The sequence below is a fragment of the Anomaloglossus baeobatrachus genome, chromosome 10 (assembly GCF_048569485.1).
Source record: "Anomaloglossus baeobatrachus isolate aAnoBae1 chromosome 10, aAnoBae1.hap1, whole genome shotgun sequence".
NCBI lineage: Eukaryota > Metazoa > Chordata > Amphibia > Anura > Aromobatidae > Anomaloglossus > Anomaloglossus baeobatrachus.
In genome coordinates, this window is record NC_134362.1 from 8747283 (window position 1) to 8773407 (window position 26125).

General features: G+C 47.0%; 1 protein-coding gene across 1 annotated transcript in view; it reads left to right on the plus strand.

Annotated features, from left to right (window-relative positions):
• SWAP70 (switching B cell complex subunit SWAP70) overlaps positions 1–26125 on the plus strand; it is a 100493-nt gene that overhangs the window by 58810 nt on the left and 15558 nt on the right. Inside the window, exons 3-4 of the mRNA XM_075327038.1 lie at positions 189–362; positions 18854–19081. Of these exons, the coding sequence (XP_075183153.1) occupies positions 189–362; positions 18854–19081 (402 nt within the window). The remainder of the gene's footprint in view (positions 1–188; positions 363–18853; positions 19082–26125) is intronic.

A 26125-nucleotide genomic window follows, 5' to 3' on the forward strand; every position in this document is an offset into this window, starting at 1 on the left:
TGGATATACGCTGATGAGGCCTGCGTCTGTAGACATTATGTCTGACTGTTCTGTGCAGATGTTTGGGCCGGGTCCTCCTCCCTGTTATATAGGTGATATACGTTTGTTTCCCGTCCTTCGTTCTCTGTGACGTGGGGGGTAAATGTGGCGGAGATTTTGCGTTCTTTGAGCAGTTCTTCTTTCTTTAGGTAACGGGAGACTTTGACAAGGTGGACTTCTATAGGATGTGCTGGACTCTTTGCGCTAAGAAGCACCTGCTGAAAAGTCCCACGCACATCAGCGACGACAGCGCCTTCAAGGTGTGGACCATATTCAACTTCCTGTCCGATGATAAGTATCCGCTCAGCATCGTCCCTGAGGAGGTGAGTGACGCCTGCACCAGATTCTCAGCGGGGTCCGCACCTGAGGGAGGTCTTTGTAACTGTGCAACAAAAGTGTCGATTCTAAAGGGGGCTTTAATGGCTACGATATCGTTAATGTTTGGTCGTCGGGGTCACGTTATTAGTGACGCACAGCCGGCCTCATTAACGATATCGCAGCGTGTGACACTGACCAGCGACCTTAGGCGACCTCAAAAATGGTGAAAATCGTTCTCCATGGAGAGGTCGTCCCAAAACCAAAAATCGGTAATGGTTGTTTAGCGTTGTGACTCATCGCTCACGCGGCAGCAGACACCGCTATGTGTGACACCGCAGGAGCGAGGACCGTCTCCTTACCTGCCGCCGGCCGCAATGCGTAAGGAAGGAGGTGGGCGGGATGTTACGTCCCACTCATCTCCGCCCCTCTGCTTTGATTGGCCGGCCGCTTAGTGACATTGCGGTGACGTTGCTGTGATGCCAAATGTCCCTCCCCCTTGAAGGAGGGATTGTTCGGCAGTCACAGCGACGACGACGACCAGGTAAGCATGTGTGACGCTGCGTAGCGATAATGTTCACTACGGCAGAGATCACAAACAATCGCATGCGCAACGGGGGCGGGTGCTTACACGCTCGGTATCGCTACAAATTGCTAGCAATATCGTCCGCCTGTAAAGCCCCCTTTAGTTCTATCCTGAATTAATCCACCGGACAGAATGTGAGCAGAGAAGGATCTCTGCCATCCATCGTGCCTATTCTCTGATCTCTGCCATCCATCGTGCCTATTCTCTGATCTCTGCCATCCATCGTGCCTATTCTCTGATCTCTGCATCCATCGTGCCTATTCTCTGATCTCTGCATTCATCGTGCCTATTCTCTGATCTCTGCATCCATCGTGCCTATTCTCTGATCTCTGCATTCATCGTGCCTATTCTCTGATCTCTGCATTCATCGTGCCTATTCTCTGATCTCTGCCATCCATCGTGCCTATTCTCTGATCTCTGCCATCCATCGTGCCTATTCTCTGATCTCTGCCATCCATCGTGCCTATTCTCTGATCTTCTCCTTCCAATGTTCACAGTTTTCCTCCTCAACACTCCTGATCTCTGCTCTTCACCATCCTACGTTCCTGATCTCTGATCTTCGCTGTCCTATGTTCCTGATCTCTGATCTTCACCATCCTATGTTCCTGATCTCTGCTCTTCGCTGTCCTTTGTTCCTGATCTCTGCTCTTCACCATCCTACGTTCCTGATCTCTGATCTTCGCTGTCCTATGTTCCTGATCTCTGATCTTCACCGTCCTATGTTCCTGATCTCTGATCTTCGCCGTTTAATGTTCCTGATCTCTGATCTTCACCATCCTACATTCCTGATCTCTGATCTTCGCCGTCCTTTGTTCATGATCTCTGATCTTCGCCATCCTATGTTCCTGATCTCTGCTCTTTGCTGTTCTACGTTCCAGATCTCTAATCTTTGCCGTCCTTTGTTCCTGATCTCTGATCTTCGCTGTCCTTTGTTCCTGATCTCTGATCTTTGCCGTCCTTTGTTCCTGATCTCTGCTCTTTGCTGTTCTACGTTCCAGATCTCTGATCTTTGCTGTCCTTTGTTCCTGATCTCTGCTCTTCGCCGTTCTACGTTCCTGATCTCTGATCTTTGCTGTCCTTTGTTCCTGATCTCTCATCTTCGCCGTTCTACGTTCCTGATCTCTGATCTTTGCCGTCCTTTGTTCCTGATCTCTGCTCTTCGCTGTTCTACGTTCCAGATCTCTGATCTTTGCTGTCCTTTGTTCCTGATCTCTGCTCTTCGCCGTTCTACGTTCCTGATCTCTGATCTTTGCTGTCCTTTGTTCCTGATCTCTGCTCTTCGCTGTCCTATGTTCCTGATCTCTGCTCTTCGCTGTCCTATGTTCATGATCTCTGCTCTTCGCTGTCCTATGTTCCTGATCTCTGCTCTTCGCCGTCCTTTGTTCCTGATCTTTGCTCTTCGCCGTTCTACGTTCCTGATTTCTGATCTTCACCGTTCTATGTTCCTGATCTCTGCTCTTCGCCATCCTATGTTCCTGATCTCTGATCTTCGCTGTTCTATGTTCCTGATCTCTGATTTTCACCGTCCTTTGTTCTTGATCTCTGATCTTCGCCGTCCTTTGTTCCTGATCTCTGCTCTTCGCCGTCCTTTGTTCCTGATCTCTGCTCTTCGCCGTCCTTTGTGCCTGATCTCTGATCTTCTCCGTCCTTTGTTCCTGATCTCTGATCTTTGCCGTCCTTTGTTCCTGATCTCTGATTTTCACCGTCCTTTGTTCTTGATCTCTGATCTTCGCCGTCCTTTGTTCCTGATCTCTGCTCTTCGCCGTCCTTTGTTCCTGATCTCTGATCTTCTCCGTCCTTTGTTCCTGATCTCTGATCTTCACCGTCCTTTGTTCCTGATCTCTGATCTTCGCCATCCTATGTTCCTGATATCTGCTCTTCGCCGTCCTTTGTTCCTGATCTCTGATCTTCTCCGTCCTTTGTTCCTGATCTCTGATCTTCACCGTCCTACGTTCCTGATCTCTGAACTTCGCCATCCTATGTTCCTGATCTCTGCTCTTTGCTGTCCTACGTTCCTGATCTCTGCTCTTCGCTGTCCTATGTTCCTGATCTCTGATCTTCGCCATCCTATGTTCCTGATCTCTGCTCTTCGCCTTCCTTTGTTCCTGATCTCTGCTCTTCGCCGTCCTTTGTTTCTGATCTCTGATCTTCGCCATCCTATGTTCCTGATCTCTGCTCTTTGCTGTCCTACGTTCCTGATCTCTGCTCTTCGCTGTCCTATGTTCCTGATCTCTGATCTTCGCCATCCTATGTTCCTGATCTCTGCTCTTCGCCTTCCTTTGTTCCTGATCTCTGATCTTCTACGTCCTTTGTTCCTGATCTCTGCTCTTCGCTGTCCTTTGTTCCTGATCTCTGATCTTTGCCGTCCTTTGTTCCTGATCTCTGCTCTTCGCCTTCCTTTGTTCCTGATCTCTGCTCTTCGCCGTCCTTTGTTCCTGATCTCTGCTCTTCGCCATCCTATGTTCCTGATCTCTGATCTTCGCTGTTCTATGTTCCTGATCTCTGATTTTCACCGTCCTTTGTTCTTGATCTCTGATCTTCGCCGTCCTTTGTTCCTGATCTCTGCTCTTCGCCGTCCTTTGTTCCTGATCTCTGCTCTTCGCCGTCCTTTGTGCCTGATCTCTGATCTTCTCCGTCCTTTGTTCCTGATCTCTGATCTTTTCCGTCCTTTGTTCCTGATCTCTGATTTTCACCGTCCTTTGTTCTTGATCTCTGATCTTCACCGTCCTTTGTTCCTGATCTCTGCTCTTCGCCGTCCTTTGTTCCTGATCTCTGATCTTCTCCGTCCTTTGTTCCTGATCTCTGATCTTCACCGTCCTTTGTTCCTGATCTCTGATCTTCGCCATCCTATGTTCCTGATCTCTGATCTTTTCCGTCCTTTGTTCCTGATCTCTGATCTTCACCGTCCTTTGTTCCTGATCTCTGATCTTCTCCGTCCTTTGTTCCTGATATCTGATCTTCTCCGTCCTTTGTTCCTGATCTCTGATCTTCACCGTCCTACGTTCCTGATCTCTGAACTTCGCCATCCTATGTTCCTGATCTCTGCTCTTCGCCGTCCTTTGTTCCTGATCTCTGATCTTCGCTGTTCTACGTTCCTGATCTCTGCTCTTCGCCGTCCTTTGTTCCTGATCTCTGATCTTCACCGTCCTTTGTTCCTGATCTCTGCTCTTCGCCGTCCTTTGTTCCTGATCTCTGCTCTTCGCTGTTCTACGTTCCTGATCTCTGCTCTTCTCCGTCCTTTGTTCCTGATCTCTGATCTTCGCTGTTCTACGTTCCTGATCTCTGATCTTCTCCGTCCTTTGTTCCTGATCTCTGCTCTTCTCCGTCCTTTGTTCCTGATCTCTGCTCTTCGCCGTCCTTTGTTCCTGATCTCTGCTCTTCGCTGTTCTACGTTCCTGATCTCTGACCTTCTCGCTTAGTTTCCGTCTTGCTGTGAGTTTTATGGTTTATTTGTTGTTAGCTCACGTTTATGTCTCTGTAAAGTTTTATGGTCGTTCTGTCAATATTTGATGGATTTGTGGACGGTGGATTTGGAGTCATGGATTCTGCTGCAGAGATTTCTAGACATTTCCAAAATAAGAAGAATTGAACGTTTGTGACGCAGGATTTGTAGGGTTCTGGTTTTCAGAACTTCTTGTCCCCAGTGATCCAGTTCTCTCCTCGGGTCGTATGCTCCAGTCACATCCAGAGCTGCATTCACAATTCACTGTGACTTCTATATTTACCAAGGCTTCAGTCTTCTGCTTTATGGCGTTTGAGGAATCCACGTCGGGTCTCAGAGGCGCAGCTGCTGCTCCCTCCGTCCTCCATGCTTTACACTGCAGTTCTGCTGTAGTCAGTGACTCAAGCTTAGCTGCGTTGTCATTTACAGGCTGATGTTCTCTGCTTTACACTGCAGCACTACTTATTTTGGAGTATGTCTTAGCAGAAAGTCGGTGCGTGGAAAGATGATGACATTACAAAATATAAAGTAAAAAATAGGAGTCAATACAGCCCTATAGGATAATGGCAGCGTATAGAATGAGGGCGGAGCCTCGGAGGAGGGGAGGAGCCTAAATCAGGCAGTTGGAGGTTACAAGGTGAAATGACGGCACCTGGAGAGTAATATAGTGCAACCCCCCCCCTTATCACAGGAGGTTTCCAGCGTGCGATATATCATCCGGCTGTTATGTATCGAGGATATAGCGCTCTGTATATCACAGCTGACATGTATACAGCATCGGCGAGGGAGGGGCCGGGACACAGGGGGCATCTTACTGGTAATTTCCAGCAACTTCAAACAGTTCAGCTACTTATCTCCTGTATATAATTATATATGTACAGCCGGTATAACCTGGGCATCTCCTGTATATAATTATATATGTACAGCCGGTATAACCTGGGCATCTCCTGTATATAATTATATATGTACAGCCGGTATAACCTGGACATCTCCTGTATATAATTATATATGTACAGCCGGTATAACCTGGGCATCCCCTGTATATAATTATATATGTACAGCCGGTATAACCTGGGCATCTCCTGTATATAATTATATATGGACAGCCGGTATAACCTGGGCATCTCCTGTATATAATTATATATGTACAGCCGGTATAACCTGGGCATCTCCTGTATATAATTATATATGGACAGCCGGTATAACCTGGGCATCTCCTGTATATAATTATATATGTACAGCCGGTATAACCTGGGCATCTCCTGTGTATAATTATATATGTACAGCCGGTATAACCTGGGCATCTCCTGTATATAATTATATATGTACAGCCGGTATAACCTGGGCATCTCCTGTATATAATTATATATGTACAGCCGGTATAACCTGGGCATCTCCTGTATATAATTATATATGTACAGCCGGTATAACCCGGGCATCTCCTGTATATAATTATATATGTACAGCCGGTATAACCCGGCCATCTCCTGTATATAATTATATATGTACAGCCGGTATAACCTGGGCATCTCCTGTATATAATTATATATGTACAGCCGGTATAACCTGGGCATCTCCTGTATATAATTATATATGTACAGCCGGTATAACCCGGGCATCTCCTGTATATAATTATATATGTACAGCCGGTATAACCCGGGCATCTCCTGTATATAATTATATATGTACAGCCGGTATAACCCGGACATCTCCTGTATATAATTATATATGTACAGCTGGTATAACCCGGGCATCTCCTGTATATAATTATATATGTACAGCCGGTATAACCTGGGCATCTCCTGTATATAATTATATATGTACAGCCGGTATAACCCGGGCATCTCCTGTATATAATTAAATATGTACAGCCGGTATAACCCGGGCATCTCCTGTATATAATTATATATGTACAGCCGGTATAACCTGGGCATCTCCTGTATATAATTATATATGTACAGCCGGTATAACCTGGGCATCTCCTGTGTATAATTATATATGTACAGCCGGTATAACCTGGGCATCTCCTGTATATAATTATATATGTACAGCCGGTATAACCCGGCCATCTCCTGTATATAATTATATATGTACAGCCGGTATAACCTGGGCATCTCCTGTATATAATTATATATGTACAGCCGGTATAACCTGGGCATCTCCTGTATATAATTATATATGTACAGCCGGTATAACCCGGGCATCTCCTGTATATAATTATATATGTACAGCCGGTATAACCCGGGCATCTCCTGTATATAATTATATATGTACAGCCGGTATAACCCGGACATCTCCTGTATATAATTATATATGTACAGCTGGTATAACCCGGGCATCTCCTGTATATAATTATATATGTACAGCCGGTATAACCTGGGCATCTCCTGTATATAATTATATATGTACAGCCGGTATAACCCGGGCATCTCCTGTATATAATTAAATATGTACAGCCGGTATAACCCGGGCATCTCCTGTATATAATTATATATGTACAGCCGGTATAACCTGGGCATCTCCTGTATATAATTATATATCTACAGCTGGTATAACCCGGGCATCTCCTGTATATAATTATATATGTACAGCCGATATAACCCGGGCATCTCCTGTATATAATTATATATGTACAGCTGGTATAACCTGGACATCTCCTGTATATAATTATATATGTACAGCCGGTATAACCTGGGCATCTCCTGTATATAATTATATATGTACAGCCGCTATAACCTGGGCATCTCCTGTATATAATTATATATGTACAGCCGGTATAACCTGGGCATCTCCTGTATATAATTATATATGTACAGCCGGTATAACCTGGACATCTCCTGTATATAATTATATATGTACAGCCGGTATAACCTGGGCATCCCCTGTATATAATTATATATGTACAGCCGGTATAACCTGGGCATCTCCTGTATATAATTATATATGGACAGCCGGTATAACCTGGGCATCTCCTGTATATAATTATATATGTACAGCCGGTATAACCTGGGCATCTCCTGTATATAATTATATATGGACAGCCGGTATAACCTGGGCATCTCCTGTATATAATTATATATGTACAGCCGGTATAACCTGGGCATCTCCTGTGTATAATTATATATGTACAGCCGGTATAACCTGGGCATCTCCTGTATATAATTATATATGTACAGCTGGTATAACCCGGGCATCTCCTGTATATAATTATATATGTACAGCCGGTATAACCTGGGCATCTCCTGTATATAATTATATATGTACAGCCGGTATAACCTGGGCATCTCCTGTATATAATTATATATGTACAGCCGGTATAACCCGGGCATCTCCTGTATATAATTATATATGTACAGCCGGTATAACCCGGCCATCTCCTGTATATAATTATATATGTACAGCCGGTATAACCTGGGCATCTCCTGTATATAATTATATATGTACAGCCGGTATAACCTGGGCATCTCCTGTATATAATTATATATGTACAGCCGGTATAACCCGGGCATCTCCTGTATATAATTATATATGTACAGCCGGTATAACCCGGGCATCTCCTGTATATAATTATATATGTACAGCCGGTATAACCCGGACATCTCCTGTATATAATTATATATGTACAGCTGGTATAACCCGGGCATCTCCTGTATATAATTATATATGTACAGCCGGTATAACCTGGGCATCTCCTGTATATAATTATATATGTACAGCCGGTATAACCCGGGCATCTCCTGTATATAATTAAATATGTACAGCCGGTATAACCCGGGCATCTCCTGTATATAATTATATATGTACAGCCGGTATAACCTGGGCATCTCCTGTATATAATTATATATGTACAGCCGGTATAACCTGGGCATCTCCTGTGTATAATTATATATGTACAGCCGGTATAACCTGGGCATCTCCTGTATATAATTATATATGTACAGCCGGTATAACCCGGCCATCTCCTGTATATAATTATATATGTACAGCCGGTATAACCTGGGCATCTCCTGTATATAATTATATATGTACAGCCGGTATAACCTGGGCATCTCCTGTATATAATTATATATGTACAGCCGGTATAACCCGGGCATCTCCTGTATATAATTATATATGTACAGCCGGTATAACCCGGGCATCTCCTGTATATAATTATATATGTACAGCCGGTATAACCCGGACATCTCCTGTATATAATTATATATGTACAGCTGGTATAACCCGGGCATCTCCTGTATATAATTATATATGTACAGCCGGTATAACCTGGGCATCTCCTGTATATAATTATATATGTACAGCCGGTATAACCCGGGCATCTCCTGTATATAATTAAATATGTACAGCCGGTATAACCCGGGCATCTCCTGTATATAATTATATATGTACAGCCGGTATAACCTGGGCATCTCCTGTATATAATTATATATCTACAGCTGGTATAACCCGGGCATCTCCTGTATATAATTATATATGTACAGCCGATATAACCCGGGCATCTCCTGTATATAATTATATATGTACAGCTGGTATAACCTGGACATCTCCTGTATATAATTATATATGTACAGCCGGTATAACCTGGGCATCTCCTGTATATAATTATATATGTACAGCCGCTATAACCTGGGCATCTCCTGTATATAATTATATATGTACAGCCGCTATAACCTGGGCATCTCCTGTATATAATTATATATGTACAGCCGGTATAACCCGGACATCTCCTGTATATAATTATATATGTACAGCCGGTATAACCCGGACATCTCCTGTATATAATTATATATGCACAGCCGGTATAACCTGGCATCTCCTGTATATAATTATATATGTACAGCCGGTATAACCTGGACATCTCCTGTATATAATTATATATGTACAGCCGGTATAACCCGGGCATCTCCTGTATGTAATTGTATATGTACAGCTGGTATAACCTGAGCATCTCCTGTATATAATTATATATGTACAGCTGGTATAACCCGGGTATCTCCTGTATATAATTATATATGTACAGCTGGTATAACCTGGGCATCTCCTGTATATAATTATATATGTACAGCCGGTATAACCCGGACATCTCCTGTATATAATTATATATGTACAGCCGGTATAACCCGGGCATCTCCTGTATATAATTATATATGTACAGCCGGTATAACCCGGGCATCTCCTGTATGTAATTATATATGTACAGCTGGTATAACCTGAGCATCTCCTGTATATAATTATATATGTACAGCTGGTATAACCTGAGCATCTCCTGTATATAATTATATATGTACAGCTGGTATAACCCGGGCATCTCCTGTATATAATTATATATGTACAGCCGGTATAACCCGGGCATCTCCTGTATATAATTATATATGTACAGCTGGTATAACCCGGGCATCTCCTGTATGTAATTATATATGTACAGCCGGTATAACCCGGGCATCTCCTGTATATAATTATATATGTACAGCCGGTATAACCCGGGCATCTCCTGTATATAATTATATATGTACAGCCGGTATAACCCGGGCATCTCCTGTATGTAATTATATATGTGCAGCTGGTATAACCCGGGCATCCCCTGTATATAATTATATATGTACAGCCGGTATAACCCGGTCATCTCCTGTATATAATTATATATGTACAGCTGGTATAACCTGGACATCTCCTGTATATAATTATATATGTACAGCCGGTATAACCTGGGCATCTCCTGTATATAATTATATATGTACAGCCGCTATAACCTGGGCATCTCCTGTATATAATTATATATGTACAGCCGCTATAACCTGGGCATCTCCTGTATATAATTATATATGTATAGCCGCTATAACCTGGGCATCCCCTGTATATAATTATATATGTACAGCCGGTATAACCCGGTCATCTCCTGTATATAATTATATATGTACAGCTGGTATAACCTGGACATCTCCTGTATATAATTATATATGTACAGCCGGTATAACCTGGGCATCTCCTGTATATAATTATATATGTACAGCCGCTATAACCTGGGCATCTCCTGTATATAATTATATATGTACAGCCGCTATAACCTGGGCATCTCCTGTATATAATTATATATGTACAGCCGGTATAACCTGGGCATCTCCTGTATATAATTATATATGTACAGCCGGTGTATAGCCCGGGCATCTCCTGTATATAATATATGTACGGCCGGTATAACCCGGGCATCTCCTGTATATAATTATATATGTACAGCCGGTATAACCTGGACATCTCCTGTATATAATTATATATGTACAGCCGGTATAACCTGGGCATCTCCTGTATATAATTATATATGTACAGCCGGTATAACCCGGGCATCTCCTGTATATAATTATATATGTACAGCTGGTATAACCCGGGCATCTCCTGTATGTAATTATATATGTACAGCCGGTATAACCCGGGCATCTCCTGTATATAATTATATATGTACAGCCGGTATAACCCGGGCATCTCCTGTATATAATTATATATGTACAGCCGGTATAACCCGGGCATCTCCTGTATGTAATTATATATGTGCAGCTGGTATAACCCGGGCATCCCCTGTATATAATTATATATGTACAGCCGGTATAACCCGGTCATCTCCTGTATATAATTATATATGTACAGCTGGTATAACCTGGACATCTCCTGTATATAATTATATATGTACAGCCGGTATAACCTGGGCATCTCCTGTATATAATTATATATGTACAGCCGCTATAACCTGGGCATCTCCTGTATATAATTATATATGTACAGCCGCTATAACCTGGGCATCTCCTGTATATAATTATATATGTACAGCCGGTATAACCTGGGCATCTCCTGTATATAATTATATATGTACAGCCGGTGTATAGCCCGGGCATCTCCTGTATATAATATATGTACGGCCGGTATAACCCGGGCATCTCCTGTATATAATTATATATGTACAGCCGGTATAACCTGGACATCTCCTGTATATAATTATATATGTACAGCCGGTATAACCTGGGCATCTCCTGTATATAATTATATATGTACAGCCGGTATAACCCGGGCATCTCCTGTATATAATTATATATGTACAGCTGGTATAACCCGGGCATCTCCTGTATGTAATTATATATGTACAGCCGGTATAACCCGGGCATCTCCTGTATATAATTATATATGTACAGCCGGTATAACCCGGGCATCTCCTGTATATAATTATATATGTACAGCCGGTATAACCCGGGCATCTCCTGTATGTAATTATATATGTGCAGCTGGTATAACCCGGGCATCCCCTGTATATAATTATATATGTACAGCCGGTATAACCCGGTCATCTCCTGTATATAATTATATATGTACAGCTGGTATAACCTGGACATCTCCTGTATATAATTATATATGTACAGCCGGTATAACCTGGGCATCTCCTGTATATAATTATATATGTACAGCCGCTATAACCTGGGCATCTCCTGTATATAATTATATATGTACAGCCGCTATAACCTGGGCATCTCCTGTATATAATTATATATGTACAGCCGCTATAACCTGGGCATCCCCTGTATATAATTATATATGTACAGCCGGTATAACCCGGTCATCTCCTGTATATAATTATATATGTACAGCTGGTATAACCTGGACATCTCCTGTATATAATTATATATGTACAGCCGGTATAACCTGGGCATCTCCTGTATATAATTATATATGTACAGCCGCTATAACCTGGGCATCTCCTGTATATAATTATATATGTACAGCCGCTATAACCTGGGCATCTCCTGTATATAATTATATATGTACAGCCGGTATAACCTGGGCATCTCCTGTATATAATTATATATGTACAGCCGGTGTATAGCCCGGGCATCTCCTGTATATAATATATGTACGGCCGGTATAACCCGGGCATCTCCTGTATATAATTATATATGTACAGCCGGTATAACCTGGACATCTCCTGTATATAATTATATATGTACAGCCGGTATAACCCGGACATCTCCTGTATATAATTATATATGTACAGCCGGTATAACCCGGGCATCTCCTGTATATAATTATATATGTACAGCTGGTATAACCTGAGCATCTCCTGTATATAATTATATATGTACAGCTGGTATAACCCGGGCATCTCCTGTATATAATTATATATGTACAGCCGGTATAACCTGGGCATCTCCTGTATATAATTATGTATGTACAGCCGGTATAACCCGGACATCTCCTGTATATAATTATATATGTACAGCTGATATAACCCGGGCATCTCCAGTATATAATTATATATGTACAGCCGGTATAACCTGGGCATCTCCTGTATATAATTATGTATGTACAGCTGGTATAACCTGGGCATCTCCGGTATATAATTATATATGTACAGCCGGTATAACCCGGACATCTCCTGTATATAATTATATATGTACAGCTGATATAACCCGGACATCTCCTGTATATAATTATATATGTACAGCCGCTATAACCTGGGCATCTCCTGTATATAATTATATATGTACAGCCGCTATAACCTGGGCATCTTCTGTATATAATTATATATGTACAGCCGGTATAACCTGGACATCTCCTGTATATAATTATATATGTACAGCCGGTATAACCTGGGCATCTCCTGTATATAATTATATATGTACAGCCGGTATAACCTGGGCATCTCCTGTATATAATTATATATGTACAGCCGGCATAACCTGGGCATCCCCTGTATATAATTATATATGTACAGCCGGTATAACCTGGACATCTCCTGTATATAATTATATATGTACAGCCGGTATAACCTGGGCATCTCCTGTATATAATTATATATGTACAGCCGGTATAACCTGGGCATCTCCTGTATATAATTATATATGTACAGCCGGTATAACCCGGACATCTCCTGTATATAATTATATATGTACAGCCGGTATAACCCGGGCATCTCCTGTATATAATTATATATGTACAGCCGGTATAACCCGGACATCTCCTGTATATAATTATATATGTACAGCCGGTATAACCCGGGCATCTCCTGTATATAATGATATATGTACAGCCGGTATAACCCGGGCATCTCCTGTATATAATTATATATGTACAGCCGGTATAACCTGGGTGTCTCCTGTGTATACATCTGGTATAACCCGGGCATCTCCTGTATATAATTATATATGTACAGCTGGTATAACCCGGGCATCTCCTGTATATAATTATATATGTACAGCCGGTATAACCCGGGCATCTCCTGTATATAATTATATGTGTACAGCCGGTATAACCCGGGCATCTCCTGTATATAATTATATATGTACAGCCGGTATAACCTGGGTGTGTCCTGTGTATACAGCTGGTATAACCCGGGCATCTCCTGTATATAATTATATATGTACAGCCGGTATAACCTGGGTGTGTCCTGTGTATACAGCTGGTATAACCCGGGCATCTCCTGTATATAATTATATATGTACAGCCGGCATAACCTGGGTATTTACTGTGTATACTCCTGGTATCGGTGGTTACTGCACAGTGAATGTTTCCCGTGTCTGTGTTAGTCAGTGATTGTCATCTCTGGGGAATTCCTCTCTTGTGTCTCTTTGTTCGGTATAATGGGAGGAAGAAGAGGAGTTACTGGTCTCCGCCCTTCACAGCCGCCATCTCATTATTAATAGCCTGGCGGCTCATTGTGTATAATGGTATTTGTGACATCTCTCAGCTGAGGGTTTGTGAGAGTTGCGCTGTCTTAGTATCTCTGGGATCTTAGTTTATCTCCAGACCTTTCACTCCGAGGTGTCAGTGTATGCGGCTCCGATCCTGCGATCTTCCCCTTCACCTAGAGGCATAAGTGTACGTGGCTCCGATCCTGCGATCTTCCCCTTCACCTAGAGGCATAAGTGTACGTGGCTCCGATCCTGCGATCTTCCCCTTCACCTCGAGGTGTCAGTGTATGCGGCTCCGATCCTGCGATCTTCCCCTTCACCTCGAGGTGTTAGTCTACGTGGCTCCGATCCTGCGATCTTCCCCTTCACCTCGAGGCGCCAGTGTACGTGGCTCCGATCCTGCGATCTTCCCCTTCACCTCGAGGTGTTAGTGTGCGTGGCTCCGATCCTGTGATCTTCCCCTTCACCTCGAGGCGTCAGTGTACGTGGCTCCGATCCTGCGATCTTCCCCTTCACCTCGAGGCGTCAGTGTACGTGGCTCCGATCCTGCGATCTTCCCCTTCACCTCGAGGCGTCAGTGTACGTGGCTCCAATCCTGCGATCTTCCCCTTCACCTCGAGGCGTCAGTGTACGTTGCTCCGATCCTGCGATCTTCCCTTTCACCCCGAGGCGTCAGTGTACGCGGCTCCGATCCTGTGATCTTCCCCATCACCTCGAGGCGTCAGTGTATGCGGCTCCGATCCTGCGATTTTCCCCTTCACCCCGAGCCATCGGTGTACGTGGCTCCGATCCTGCGATTTTCCCCTTCACCCCGAGCCATCGGTGTACGTGGCTCCGATCCTGCGATCTTCCCCTTCACCTCGAGGTGTCAGTGTATGCGGCTCCGATCCTGCGATCTTCCCCATCACCTCGAGGCGTCAGTGTATGTGGCTTCGATTCTGCGATCTTCCCCTTTATCTTGAGACGTCAGTGTAAGCGGCTTTAATCCTGCGATCTTCCCCTTCACCTCGAGACGTCAGTGTACGCAGCTCCGATCCTGCGATCTTCCCCTTCACCTCGAGACGTCAGTGTACGCAGCTCCGATCCTGCGATCTTCCCCTTCACCTCGAGGTATCAGTGTATGCGGCTCCGATCCTGCGATCTTCCCCTTCACCTCGAGACGTCAGTGTACGCAGCTCCGATCCTGCGATCTTCCCCTTCACCTCGAGGCATCAGTGTACGTGGCTCCGATCCTGCGATCTTCCCCTTCACCTCGAGGTGTCAGTGTATGCGGCTCCGATCCTGCGATCTTCCCCTTCACCTCGAGGTGTCAGTGTATGCGGCTCCGATCCTGCGATCTTCCCCTTCACCTCGAGACGTCAGTGTACGCAGCTCCGATCCTGCGATCTTCCCCTTCACCTCGAGGCATCAGTGTACGTGGCTCCGATCCTGCCATCTTCCCCTTCACCTCGAGGTGTCAGTGTATACAGTTCCGATCCTGCTTTCTTCCCTTTCACCTCGAGGTGATAGTGTATGCGGTTCCGATCCTGCAATCTTACCCTTCACCTCGAGGTGATAGTGTATGCGGCTCCGATCCTGCGATCTTCCCCTTCACCTCGAGGTGTCAGTGTACGCGGCTCCAATCCTGCGATCTTCCCCTTCACCTCGAGGTGTCAGTGTATGCGGCTCCGATCCTGCGATCTTCCCCTTCACCTCGAGGTGTCAGTGTATGCGGCTCCGATCCTGCGATCTTCCCCTTCACCTCGAGGTGTCAGTGTATGCGGCTCCGATCCTGCGATTTTCCACTTCACCTCGAGGCGTCAGTGTACATGGCTCCAATCTTGCGATCATCCCCTTCACCCCGAGGCGTCGGTGTACGTGGCTTCGATTCTGCGATCTTCCCCTTTATCTTGAGACGTCAGTGTATGCGGCTATAATCCTGCGATCTTCCCCTTCACCTCGAGGTGTCAGTGTATGCGGCTCCGATCCTGCGATCTTCCCCTTCACCTCGAGGTGTCAGTGTATGCGGCTCCGATCCTGCGATTTTCCACTTCACCTCGAGGCGTCAGTGTACATGGCTCCAATCTTGCGATCATCCCCTTCACCTCGAGGTGTCAGTGTACGTGGCTTCGATCCTGCGATCTTCCACTTCACCTCGAGGCGTCAGTGTATGCGGCTCCGATCCTGCGATCTTACCCTTCACCTCGAGGTGTCAGTGTATGCGGTTCCGATCCTGCGATCTTACCCTTCACCTCGAGGTGTCAGTGTATGCGGTTCCGATCTTGCGCTCTTCCCCTTCACCTCGAGGCGTCAGTGTATGCGGTTCCGATCCTGCGATCTTCCCCTTCACCTCGAGGTGTCAGTGTATGCGGTTCCAATCCTGCGATCTTCCACTTCACCTCGAGGTGTCAGTGTACGCGGCTCCAATCCTGCGATCTTCCACTTCACCTCGAGGTGATAGTGTATGCGGTTCCGATCCTGCGATCTTCCCCTTCACCTCGAGGCGTCAGTGTACGTGGCTCCGATCCTGCGATCTTCCCCATCACCTCGAGGCGTCAGTGTATGCGGCTCCGATCCTGCGATCTTCCCCTTCACCTCGAGGCGTCAGTGTATGCGGTTCCGATCCTGCGCTCTTCCCCTTCACCTCGAGGTGTCAGTGTATGCGGTTCCGATCCTGCGCTCTTCCCCTTCACCTCGAGGCGTCAGTGTATGCGGTTCCGATCCTGCGATCTTCCCCTTCACCTCGAGGTATCAGTGTATGCGGCTCCAATCCTGCGATCTTCCACTTCACCTCGAGGTGATAGTGTATGCGGTTCCGATCCTGCGATCTTCCCCTTCACCTCGAGGCGTCAGTGTACGCGGCTCTGATCCTGCGATCACCCCCTTCACCTCGAGGCGTCAATGTATGTGGCTCCTTTCACTTTTCTGTGCCCCAGGGACAATGTACAAACCAGAAGCTGACACCAAACATTACCCTCATAGTATCATAAGGGTACTCGGCAGTACGGGGGCGGGGGCCAGTGGGGCCGCTCCACCCTGCTTTGTCGCTTACACCATTATTTTAATTATATTTATATTCATTTCAATTTACTCACAATCTGTTAGAATTGTCATGACCCTCATGGGTGTAACCAGAGGAGCTGTAGCCCCGCCCCTGAGGATCTCCACAGTGTAAACCACGAACGTATCAGTATTATTCATCACTATATTATTTTGATGAATTCTTGTAACTCGTATCAGGGTTTTATCATCAGTGAGAAAGCTGTGATGGCAGCCATGTTGGATGTCGCTGTGATGGCAGCCATGTTGGATGTCGCTGTGATGGCAGCCATGTTGGATGTCGCTGTGATGGCAGCTCTGGAGTATAATACAGGGGGTAACTCAGGATCAGTAATGTAATGTATGTACACAGTGACTGCACCAGCAGAATAGTGAGTGCAGCTCTGGAGTATAATACAGGAGGTAACTCAGGATCAGTAATGTATGTACACAGTGACTGCACCAGCAGAATAGTGAGTACAGCTCTGGAGTATAATACAGGAGGTAACTCAGGATCAGTAATGTATGTACACAGTGACTGCACCAGCAGAATAGTGAGTGCAGCTCTGGAGTATAATACAGGAGGTAACTCAGGATCAGTAATGTATGTACACAGTGACTGCACCAGCAGAATAGTGAGTGCAGCTCTGGAGTATAATACAGGGGGTAACTCAGGATCAGTAATGTATGTACACAGTGACTGCACCAGCAGAATAGTGAGTGCAGCTCTGGAGTGTAATACAGGAGGTAACTCAGGATCAGTAATGTATGTACACAGTGACTGCACCAGCAGAATAGTGAGTGCAGCTCTGGAGTGTAATACAGGAGGTAACTCAGGATCAGTAATGTATGTACACAGTGACTGCACCAGCAGAATAGTGAGTGCAGCTCTGGGGTATAATACAGGGGGTAACTCAGGATCAGTAATGTATGTACACAGTGACTGCACCAGCAGAATAGTGAGTGCAGCTCTGGAGTGTAATACAGGAGGTAACTCAGGATCAGTAATGTATGTACACAGTGACTGCACCAGCAGAATAGTGAGTGCAGCTCTGGAGTATAATACAGGGGGTAACTCAGGATCAGTAATGTATGTACACAGTGACTGCACCAGCAGAATAGTGAGTGCAGCTCTGGAGTGTAATACAGGAGGTAACTCAGGATCAGTAATGTATGTACACAGTGACTGCACCAGCAGAATAGTGAGTGCAGCTCTGGAGTGTAATACAGGAGGTAACTCAGGATCAGTAATGTATGTACACAGTGACTGCACCAGCAGAATAGTGAGTGCAGCTCTGGGGTATAATACAGGGGGTAACTCAGGATCAGTAATGTATGTACACAGTGACTGCACCAGCAGAATAGTGAGTGCAGCTCTGGAGTGTAATACAGGAGGTAACTCAGGATCAGTAATGTATGTACACAGTGACTGCACCAGCAGAATAGTGAGTGCAGCTCTGGGGTATAATACAGGGGGTAACTCAGGATCAGTAATGTATGTACACAGTGACTGCACCAGCAGAATAGTGAGTGCAGCTCTGGAGTGTAATACAGGAGGTAACTCAGGATCAGTAATGTATGTACACAGTGACTGCACCAGCAGAATAGTGAGTGCAGCTCTGGAGTATAATACAGGGGGTAACTCAGGATCAGTAATGTATGTACACAGTGACTGCACCAGCAGAATAGTGAGTGCAGCTCTGGAGTGTAATGCAGGATAAGTGACGCTGTATGCTGGTTGTGGGGCCTTCTTTGACCTTCTAACAATACGTTTCTTGTGTGCAGATTGAGTATCTCCTGAAGAAGCTGACGGAGGCGATGGGCAGCGGGTGGCAGCAGGCCTTGTTTGAGGACTATAAGATCAGTCTCCGCGATCAGCAGAAGGGCCTGTCTGTCTGGGATCTCATCGAGCTGATCGGCAGCGGTCAGTTCAGTAAAGGCACCGACTCCACCACGGTGTCCATGGCCATCAATGAAGTCTTCAATGAGCTCGTCCTGGACGTCTTGAGGCAGGTGAGGATCACTTTGTATCACTGCGTGTTTACCCCTCTGGGGCGCACTGACACTGCTGAGATGAGCCGCGCCTCATGACTCTGCTGCCCTCTGCTGGTGACATACACACACTGCACCTGGTTATAGATATGTTGTATGACTCTGCTGCCCTCTGCTGGTGACATACACACACTGCACCTGGTTATAGATATGTTGTATGACTCTGCTGCCCTCTGCTGGTGACATACACACACTGCACCTGGTTATAGATCTGCTGCAGACTCTGCTGCCCTCTGCTGGTGACATACACACACTGCACCTAGTTATAGATCTGCTGCAGACTCTGCTGCCCTCTGCTGGTGACATACACACACTGCACCTGGTTATAGATCTGCTGCAGACTCTGCTGCCCTCTGCTGGTGACATACACACACTGCACCTGGTTATAGATCTGCTGCAGACTCTGCTGCCCTCTGCTGGTGACATACACACACTGCACCTGGTTATAGATCTGCTGCAGACTCTGCTGCCCTCTGCTGGTGACATACACACACTGCACCTGGTTATAGATCTGCTGCAGACTCTGCTGCCCTCTGCTGGTGACATACACACACTGCACCTAGTTATAGATCTGCTGCAGACTCTGCTGCCCTCTGCTGGTGACATACACACACTGCACCTAGTTATAGATCTGCTGCAGACTCTGCTGCCCTCTGCTGGTGACATACACACACTGCACCTAGTTATAGATCTGCTGCAGACTCTGGCGCCCTCTGCTGGTGACATACACACACTGCACCTAGTTATAGATCTGCTGTATGACTCTGCTGCCCTCTGCTGGTGACATACACACACTGCTCCTGGTTATAGATCTGCTGCAGACTCTGCTGCCCTCTGCTGGTGACATACACACACTGCACCTACTTATTGATCTGCTGCAGACTCTGCTGCCCTCTGCTGGTGACATACACACACTGCACTTAGTTATAGATCTGCTGCCCTCTGCTGGTGACATACACACACTGCACCTGGTTATAGATATGTTGTATGACTCTGCTGCCCTCTGCTGGTGACATACACACACTGCACCTGGTTATAGATCTGCTGCAGACTCTGCTGCCCTCTGCTGGTGACATACACACACTGCACCTAGTTATAGATCTGCTGCAGACTCTGCTGCCCTCTGCTGGTGACATACACACACTGCACCTGGTTATAGATCTGCTGCAGACTCTGCTGCCCTCTGCTGGTGACATACACACACTGCACCTGGTTATAGATCTGCTGCAGACTCTGCTGCCCTCTGCTGGTGACATACACACACTGCACCTGGTTATAGATCTGCTGCAGACTCTGCTGCCCTCTGCTGGTGACATACACACACTGCACCTGGTTATAGATCTGCTGCAGACTCTGCTGCCCTCTGCTGGTGACATACACACACTGCACCTAGTTATAGATCTGCTGCAGACTCTGCTGCCCTCTGCTGGTGACATACACACACTGCACCTAGTTATAGATCTGCTGCAGACTCTGCTGCCCTCTGCTGGTGACATACACACACTGCACCTAGTTATAGATCTGCTGCAGACTCTGGCGCCCTCTGCTGGTGACATACACACACTGCACCTAGTTATAGATCTGCTGTATGACTCTGCTGCCCTCTGCTGGTGACATACACACACTGCTCCTGGTTATAGATCTGCTGCAGACTCTGCTGCCCTCTGCTGGTGACATACACACACTGCACCTAGTTATTGATCTGCTGCAGACTCTGGCGCCCTCTGCTGGTGACATACACACACTGCACCTAGTTATTGATCTGCTGCAGACTCTGATGCCCTCTGCTGGTGACATACACACACTGCACCTAGTTATAGATCTGCTGCAGACTCTGCTGCCCTCTGCTGGTGACATACACACACTGCACCTAGTTATTGATCTGCTGCAGACTCTGGCGCCCTCTGCTGGTGACATACACACACTGCACCTAGTTATTGATCTGCTGCAGACTCTGATGCCCTCTGCTGGTGACATACACACACTGCACCTGGTTATAGATATGTTGTATGACTCTGCTGCCCTCTGCTGGTGACATACACACACTGCACATGGTTATAGATCTGCTGCCCTCTGCTGGTGACATACACACACTGCACCTAGTTATTGATCTGCTGCAGACTCTGCTGCCCTCTGCTGGTGACATACACACACTGCACCTGGTTATAGATCTGCTGCAGACTCTGGCGCCCTCTGCTGGTGACATACACACACTGCTCCTGGTTATAGATCTGCTGCAGACTCTGCTGCCCTCTGCTGGTGACATACACACACTGCACCTGGTTATAGATCTGCTGCAGACTCTGCTGCCCTCTGCTGGTGACATACACACACTGCACCTGGTTATAGATCTGCTGCCCTCTGCTGGTGACATACACACACTGCACCTAGTTATTGATCTGCTGCAGACTCTTCTGCCCTCTGCTGGTGACATACACACACTGCACCTGGTTATAGATCTGCTGCAGACTCTGCTGCCCTCTGCTGGTGACATACACACACTGCACCTAGTTATAGATCTGCTGCAGACTCTGCTGCCCTCTGCTGGTGACATACACACACTGCACCTAGTTATTGATCTGCTGCAGACTCTGCTGCCCTCTGCTGGTGACATACACACACTGCACCTGGTTATAGATCTGCTGCAGACTCTGGCGCCCTCTGCTGGTGACATACACACACTGCACCTGGTTATAGATCTGCTGCAGACTCTGGCGCCCTCTGCTGGTGACATACACACACTGCACCTAGTTATAGATCTGCTGCAGACTCTGCTGCCCTCTGCTGGTGACATACACACACTGCACCTAGTTATAGATCTGCTGCAGACTCTGCTGCCCTCTGCTGGTGACATACACACACTGCACCTAGTTATTGATCTGCTGCAGACTCTGCTGCCCTCTGCTGGTGACATACACACACTGCACCTAGTTATAGATCTGCTGCAGACTCTGCTGCCCTCTGCTGGTAACATACACACACTGCACCTGGTTATAGATCTGCTGCAGACTCTGCTGCCCTCTGCTGGTGACATACACACACTGCACCTAGTTATTGATCTGCTGCAGACTCTGCTGCCCTCTGCTGGTGACATACACACACTGCACCTAGTTATAGATCTGCTGCAGACTCTGCTGCCCTCTGCTGGTAACATACACACACTGCACCTGGTTATAGATCTGCTGCAGACTCTGCTGCCCTCTGCTGGTGACATACACACACTGCACCTAGTTATAGATCTGCTGCAGACTCTGGCGCCCTCTGCTGGTGACATACACACACTGCACCTGGTTATAGATCTGCTGCAGACTCTGCTGCCCTCTGCTGGTGACATACACACACTGCACATGGTTATAGATCTGCTGCAGACTCTGCTGCCCTCTGCTGGTGACATACACACACTGCACCTAGTTATTGATCTGCTGCAGACTCTGGCGCCCTCTGCTGGTGACATACACACACTGCACCTGGTTATAGATCTGCTGCAGACTCTGCTGCCCTCTGCTGGTGACATACACACACTGCTCCTGGTTATAGATCTGCTGCAGACTCTGCTGCCCTCTGCTGGTGACATACACACACTGCTCCTGGTTATAGATCTGCTGCAGACTCTGCTGCCCTCTGCTGGTGACATACACACACTGCACCTAGTTATAGATCTGCTGCAGACTCTGCTGCCCTCTGCTGGTGACATACACACACTGCACCTAGTTATAGATCTGCTGCAGACTCTGCTGCCCTCTGCTGGTGACATACACACACTGCACCTAGTTATAGATCTGCTGCAGACTCTGGCGCCCTCTGCTGATGACATACACACACTGCTCCTGGTTATAGATCTGCTGCAGACTCTGCTGCCCTCTGCTGGTGACATACACACACTGCACCTGGTTATAGATCTGCTGCAGACTCTGCTGCCCTCTGCTGGTGACATACACACACTGCTCCTGGTTATAGATCTGCTGCAGACTCTGCTGCCCTCTGCTGGTGACATACACACACTGCACCTGGTTATAGATCTGCTGCAGACTCTGCTGCCCTCTGCTGGTGACATACACACACTGCACCTAGTTATTGATCTGCTACAGACTCTGCTGCCCTCTGCTGGTGACATACACACACTGCACCTAGTTATTGATCTGCTGCAGACTCTGCTGCCCTCTGCTGGTGACATACACACACTGCACCTGGTTATAGATCTGCTGCAGACTCTGCTGCCCTCTGCTGGTGACATACACACACTGCACCTAGTTATAGATCTGCTGCAGACTCTGCTGCCCTCTGCTGGTGACATACACACACTGCACCTAGTTATAGATCTGCTGCAGACTCTGCTGCCCTCTGCTGGTGACATACACACACTGCACCTAGTTATAGATCTGCTGCAGACTCTGCTGCCCTCTGCTGGTGACATACACACACTGCACCTAGTTATAGATCTGCTGCAGACTCTGCTGCCCACTGCTGGTGACATACACACACTGCACCTAGTTATAGATCTGCTGCAGACTCTGCTGCCCTCTGCTGGTGACATACACACACTGCACCTAGTTATTGATCTGCTGCAGACTCTGGTGCCCTCTGCTGGTGACATACACACACTGCACCTAGTTATTGATCTGCTGCAGACTCTGCTGCCCTCTGCTGGTGACATACACACACTGCACCTAGTTATTGATCTGCTGCAGACTCTGCTGCCCTCTGCTGGTGACATACACACACTGCACCTGGTTATAGATCTGCTGTATGACTCTGCTGCCCTCTGCTGGTGACATACACACACTGCACATGGTTATAGATCTGCTGCAGACTCTGGCGCCCTCTGCTGGTGACATACACACACTGCACCTGGTTATAGATCTGCTGCAGACTCTGCTGCCCTCTGCTGGTGACATACACACACTGCACCTAGTTATAGATCTGCTGTATGACTCTGCTGCCCTCTGCTGGTGACATACACACACTGCACCTGGTTATAGATCTGCTGCAGACTCTGGCGCCCTCTGCTGGTGACATACACACACTGCTCCTGGTTATAGATCTGCTGCAGACTCTGCTGCCCTCTGCTGGTGACATACACACACTGCACCTGGTTATAGATCTGCTGCAGACTCTGCTGCCCTCTGCTGGTGACATACACACACTGCACCTGGTTATAGATCTGCTGCAGACTCTGCTGCCCTCTGCTGGTGACATACACACACTGCACATGGTTATAGATCTGCTGTATGACTCTGCTGCCCTCTGCTGGTGACATACACACACTGCACATGGTTATAGATCTGCTGCAGACTCTGCTGCCCTCTGCTGGTGACATACACACACTGCACCTGGTTATAGATCTGCTGCAGACTCTGCTGCCCTCTGCTGGTGACATACACACACTGCACCTGGTTATAGATCTGCTGCAGACTCTGCTGCCCTCTGCTGGTGACATACACACACTGCACATGGTTATAGATCTGCTGCAGACTCTGGCGCCCTCTGCTGGTGACATACACACACTGCACCTGGTTATAGATCTGCTGCAGACTCTGCTGCCCTCTGCTGATGACATACACACACTGCACCTGGTTATAGATCTGCTGCAGACTCTGGCGCCCTCTGCTGGTGACATACACACACTGCTCCTGGTTATAGATCTGCTCCGGACTCTGCTGCCCTCTGCTGGTGACATACACACACTGCACCTGGTTATAGATCTGCTGCAGACTCTGCTGCCCACTGCTGGTGACATACACACACTGCACCTAGTTATTGATCTGCTGCAGACTCTGGTGCCCTCTGCTGGTGACATACACACACTGCACCTAGTTATTGATCTGCTGCAGACTCTGCTGCCCTCTGCTGGTGACATACACACACTGCACCTAGTTATTGATCTGCTGCAGACTCTGCTGCCCTCTGCTGGTGACATACACACACTGCACCTAGTTATTGATCTGCTGTATGACTCTGCTGCCCTCTGCTGGTGACATACACACACTGCACCTAGTTATAGATCTGCTGCAGACTCTGCTGCCCTCTGCTGGTGACATACACACACTGCACCTAGTTATAGATCTGCTGCAGACTCTGCTGCCCTCTGCTGGTGACATACACACACTGCACCTGGTTATAGATCTGCTGCAGACTCTGGCGCCCTCTGCTGGTGACATACACACACTGCTCCTGGTTATAGATCTGCCTCATGACTCTGCTGCCCTCTGCTGATGACATACACACACTGCACCTGGTTATAGATCTGCTGCAGACTCTGCTGCCCTCTGCTGGTGACATACACACACTGCACCTGGTTATAGATCTGCTGCAGACTCTGCTGCCCTCTGCTGATGACATACACACACTGCTCCTGGTTATAGATCTGCTGCAGACTCTGCTGCCCTCTGCTGGTGACATACACACACTGCTCCTGGTTATAGATCTGCTGCAGACTCTGCTGCCCTCTGCTGATGACATACACACACTGCTCCTGGTTATAGATCTGCTGCAGACTCTGCTGCCCTCTGCTGGTGATATACACACACTGCTCCTGGTTATAGATCTGCTGCAGACTCTGGCACCCTCTGCTGGTGATATACACACACTGCACCTAGTTATTGATCTGCTGCAGACTCTGATGCCCTCTGCTGGTGATATACACACACTGCACCTTGTTATAGATCTGCTGCAGACTCTGCTGCCCTCTGCTGGTGACATACACACACTGCACCTGGTTATAGATCTGCTGCAGACTCTGCTGCCCTCTGCTGGTGACATACACACACTGCACCTGGTTATAGATCTGCTGCAGACTCTGATGCCCTCTGCTGGTGACATACACACACTGCACCTAGTTATAGATCTGCTGCAGACTCTGCTGCCCTCTGCTGGTGACATACACACACTGCACCTGGTTATAGATCTGCTGCAGACTCTGGCGCCCTCTGCTGGTGACATACACACACTGCACCTAGTTATTGATCTGCTGCAGACTCTGCTGCCCTCTGCTGGTGACATACACAC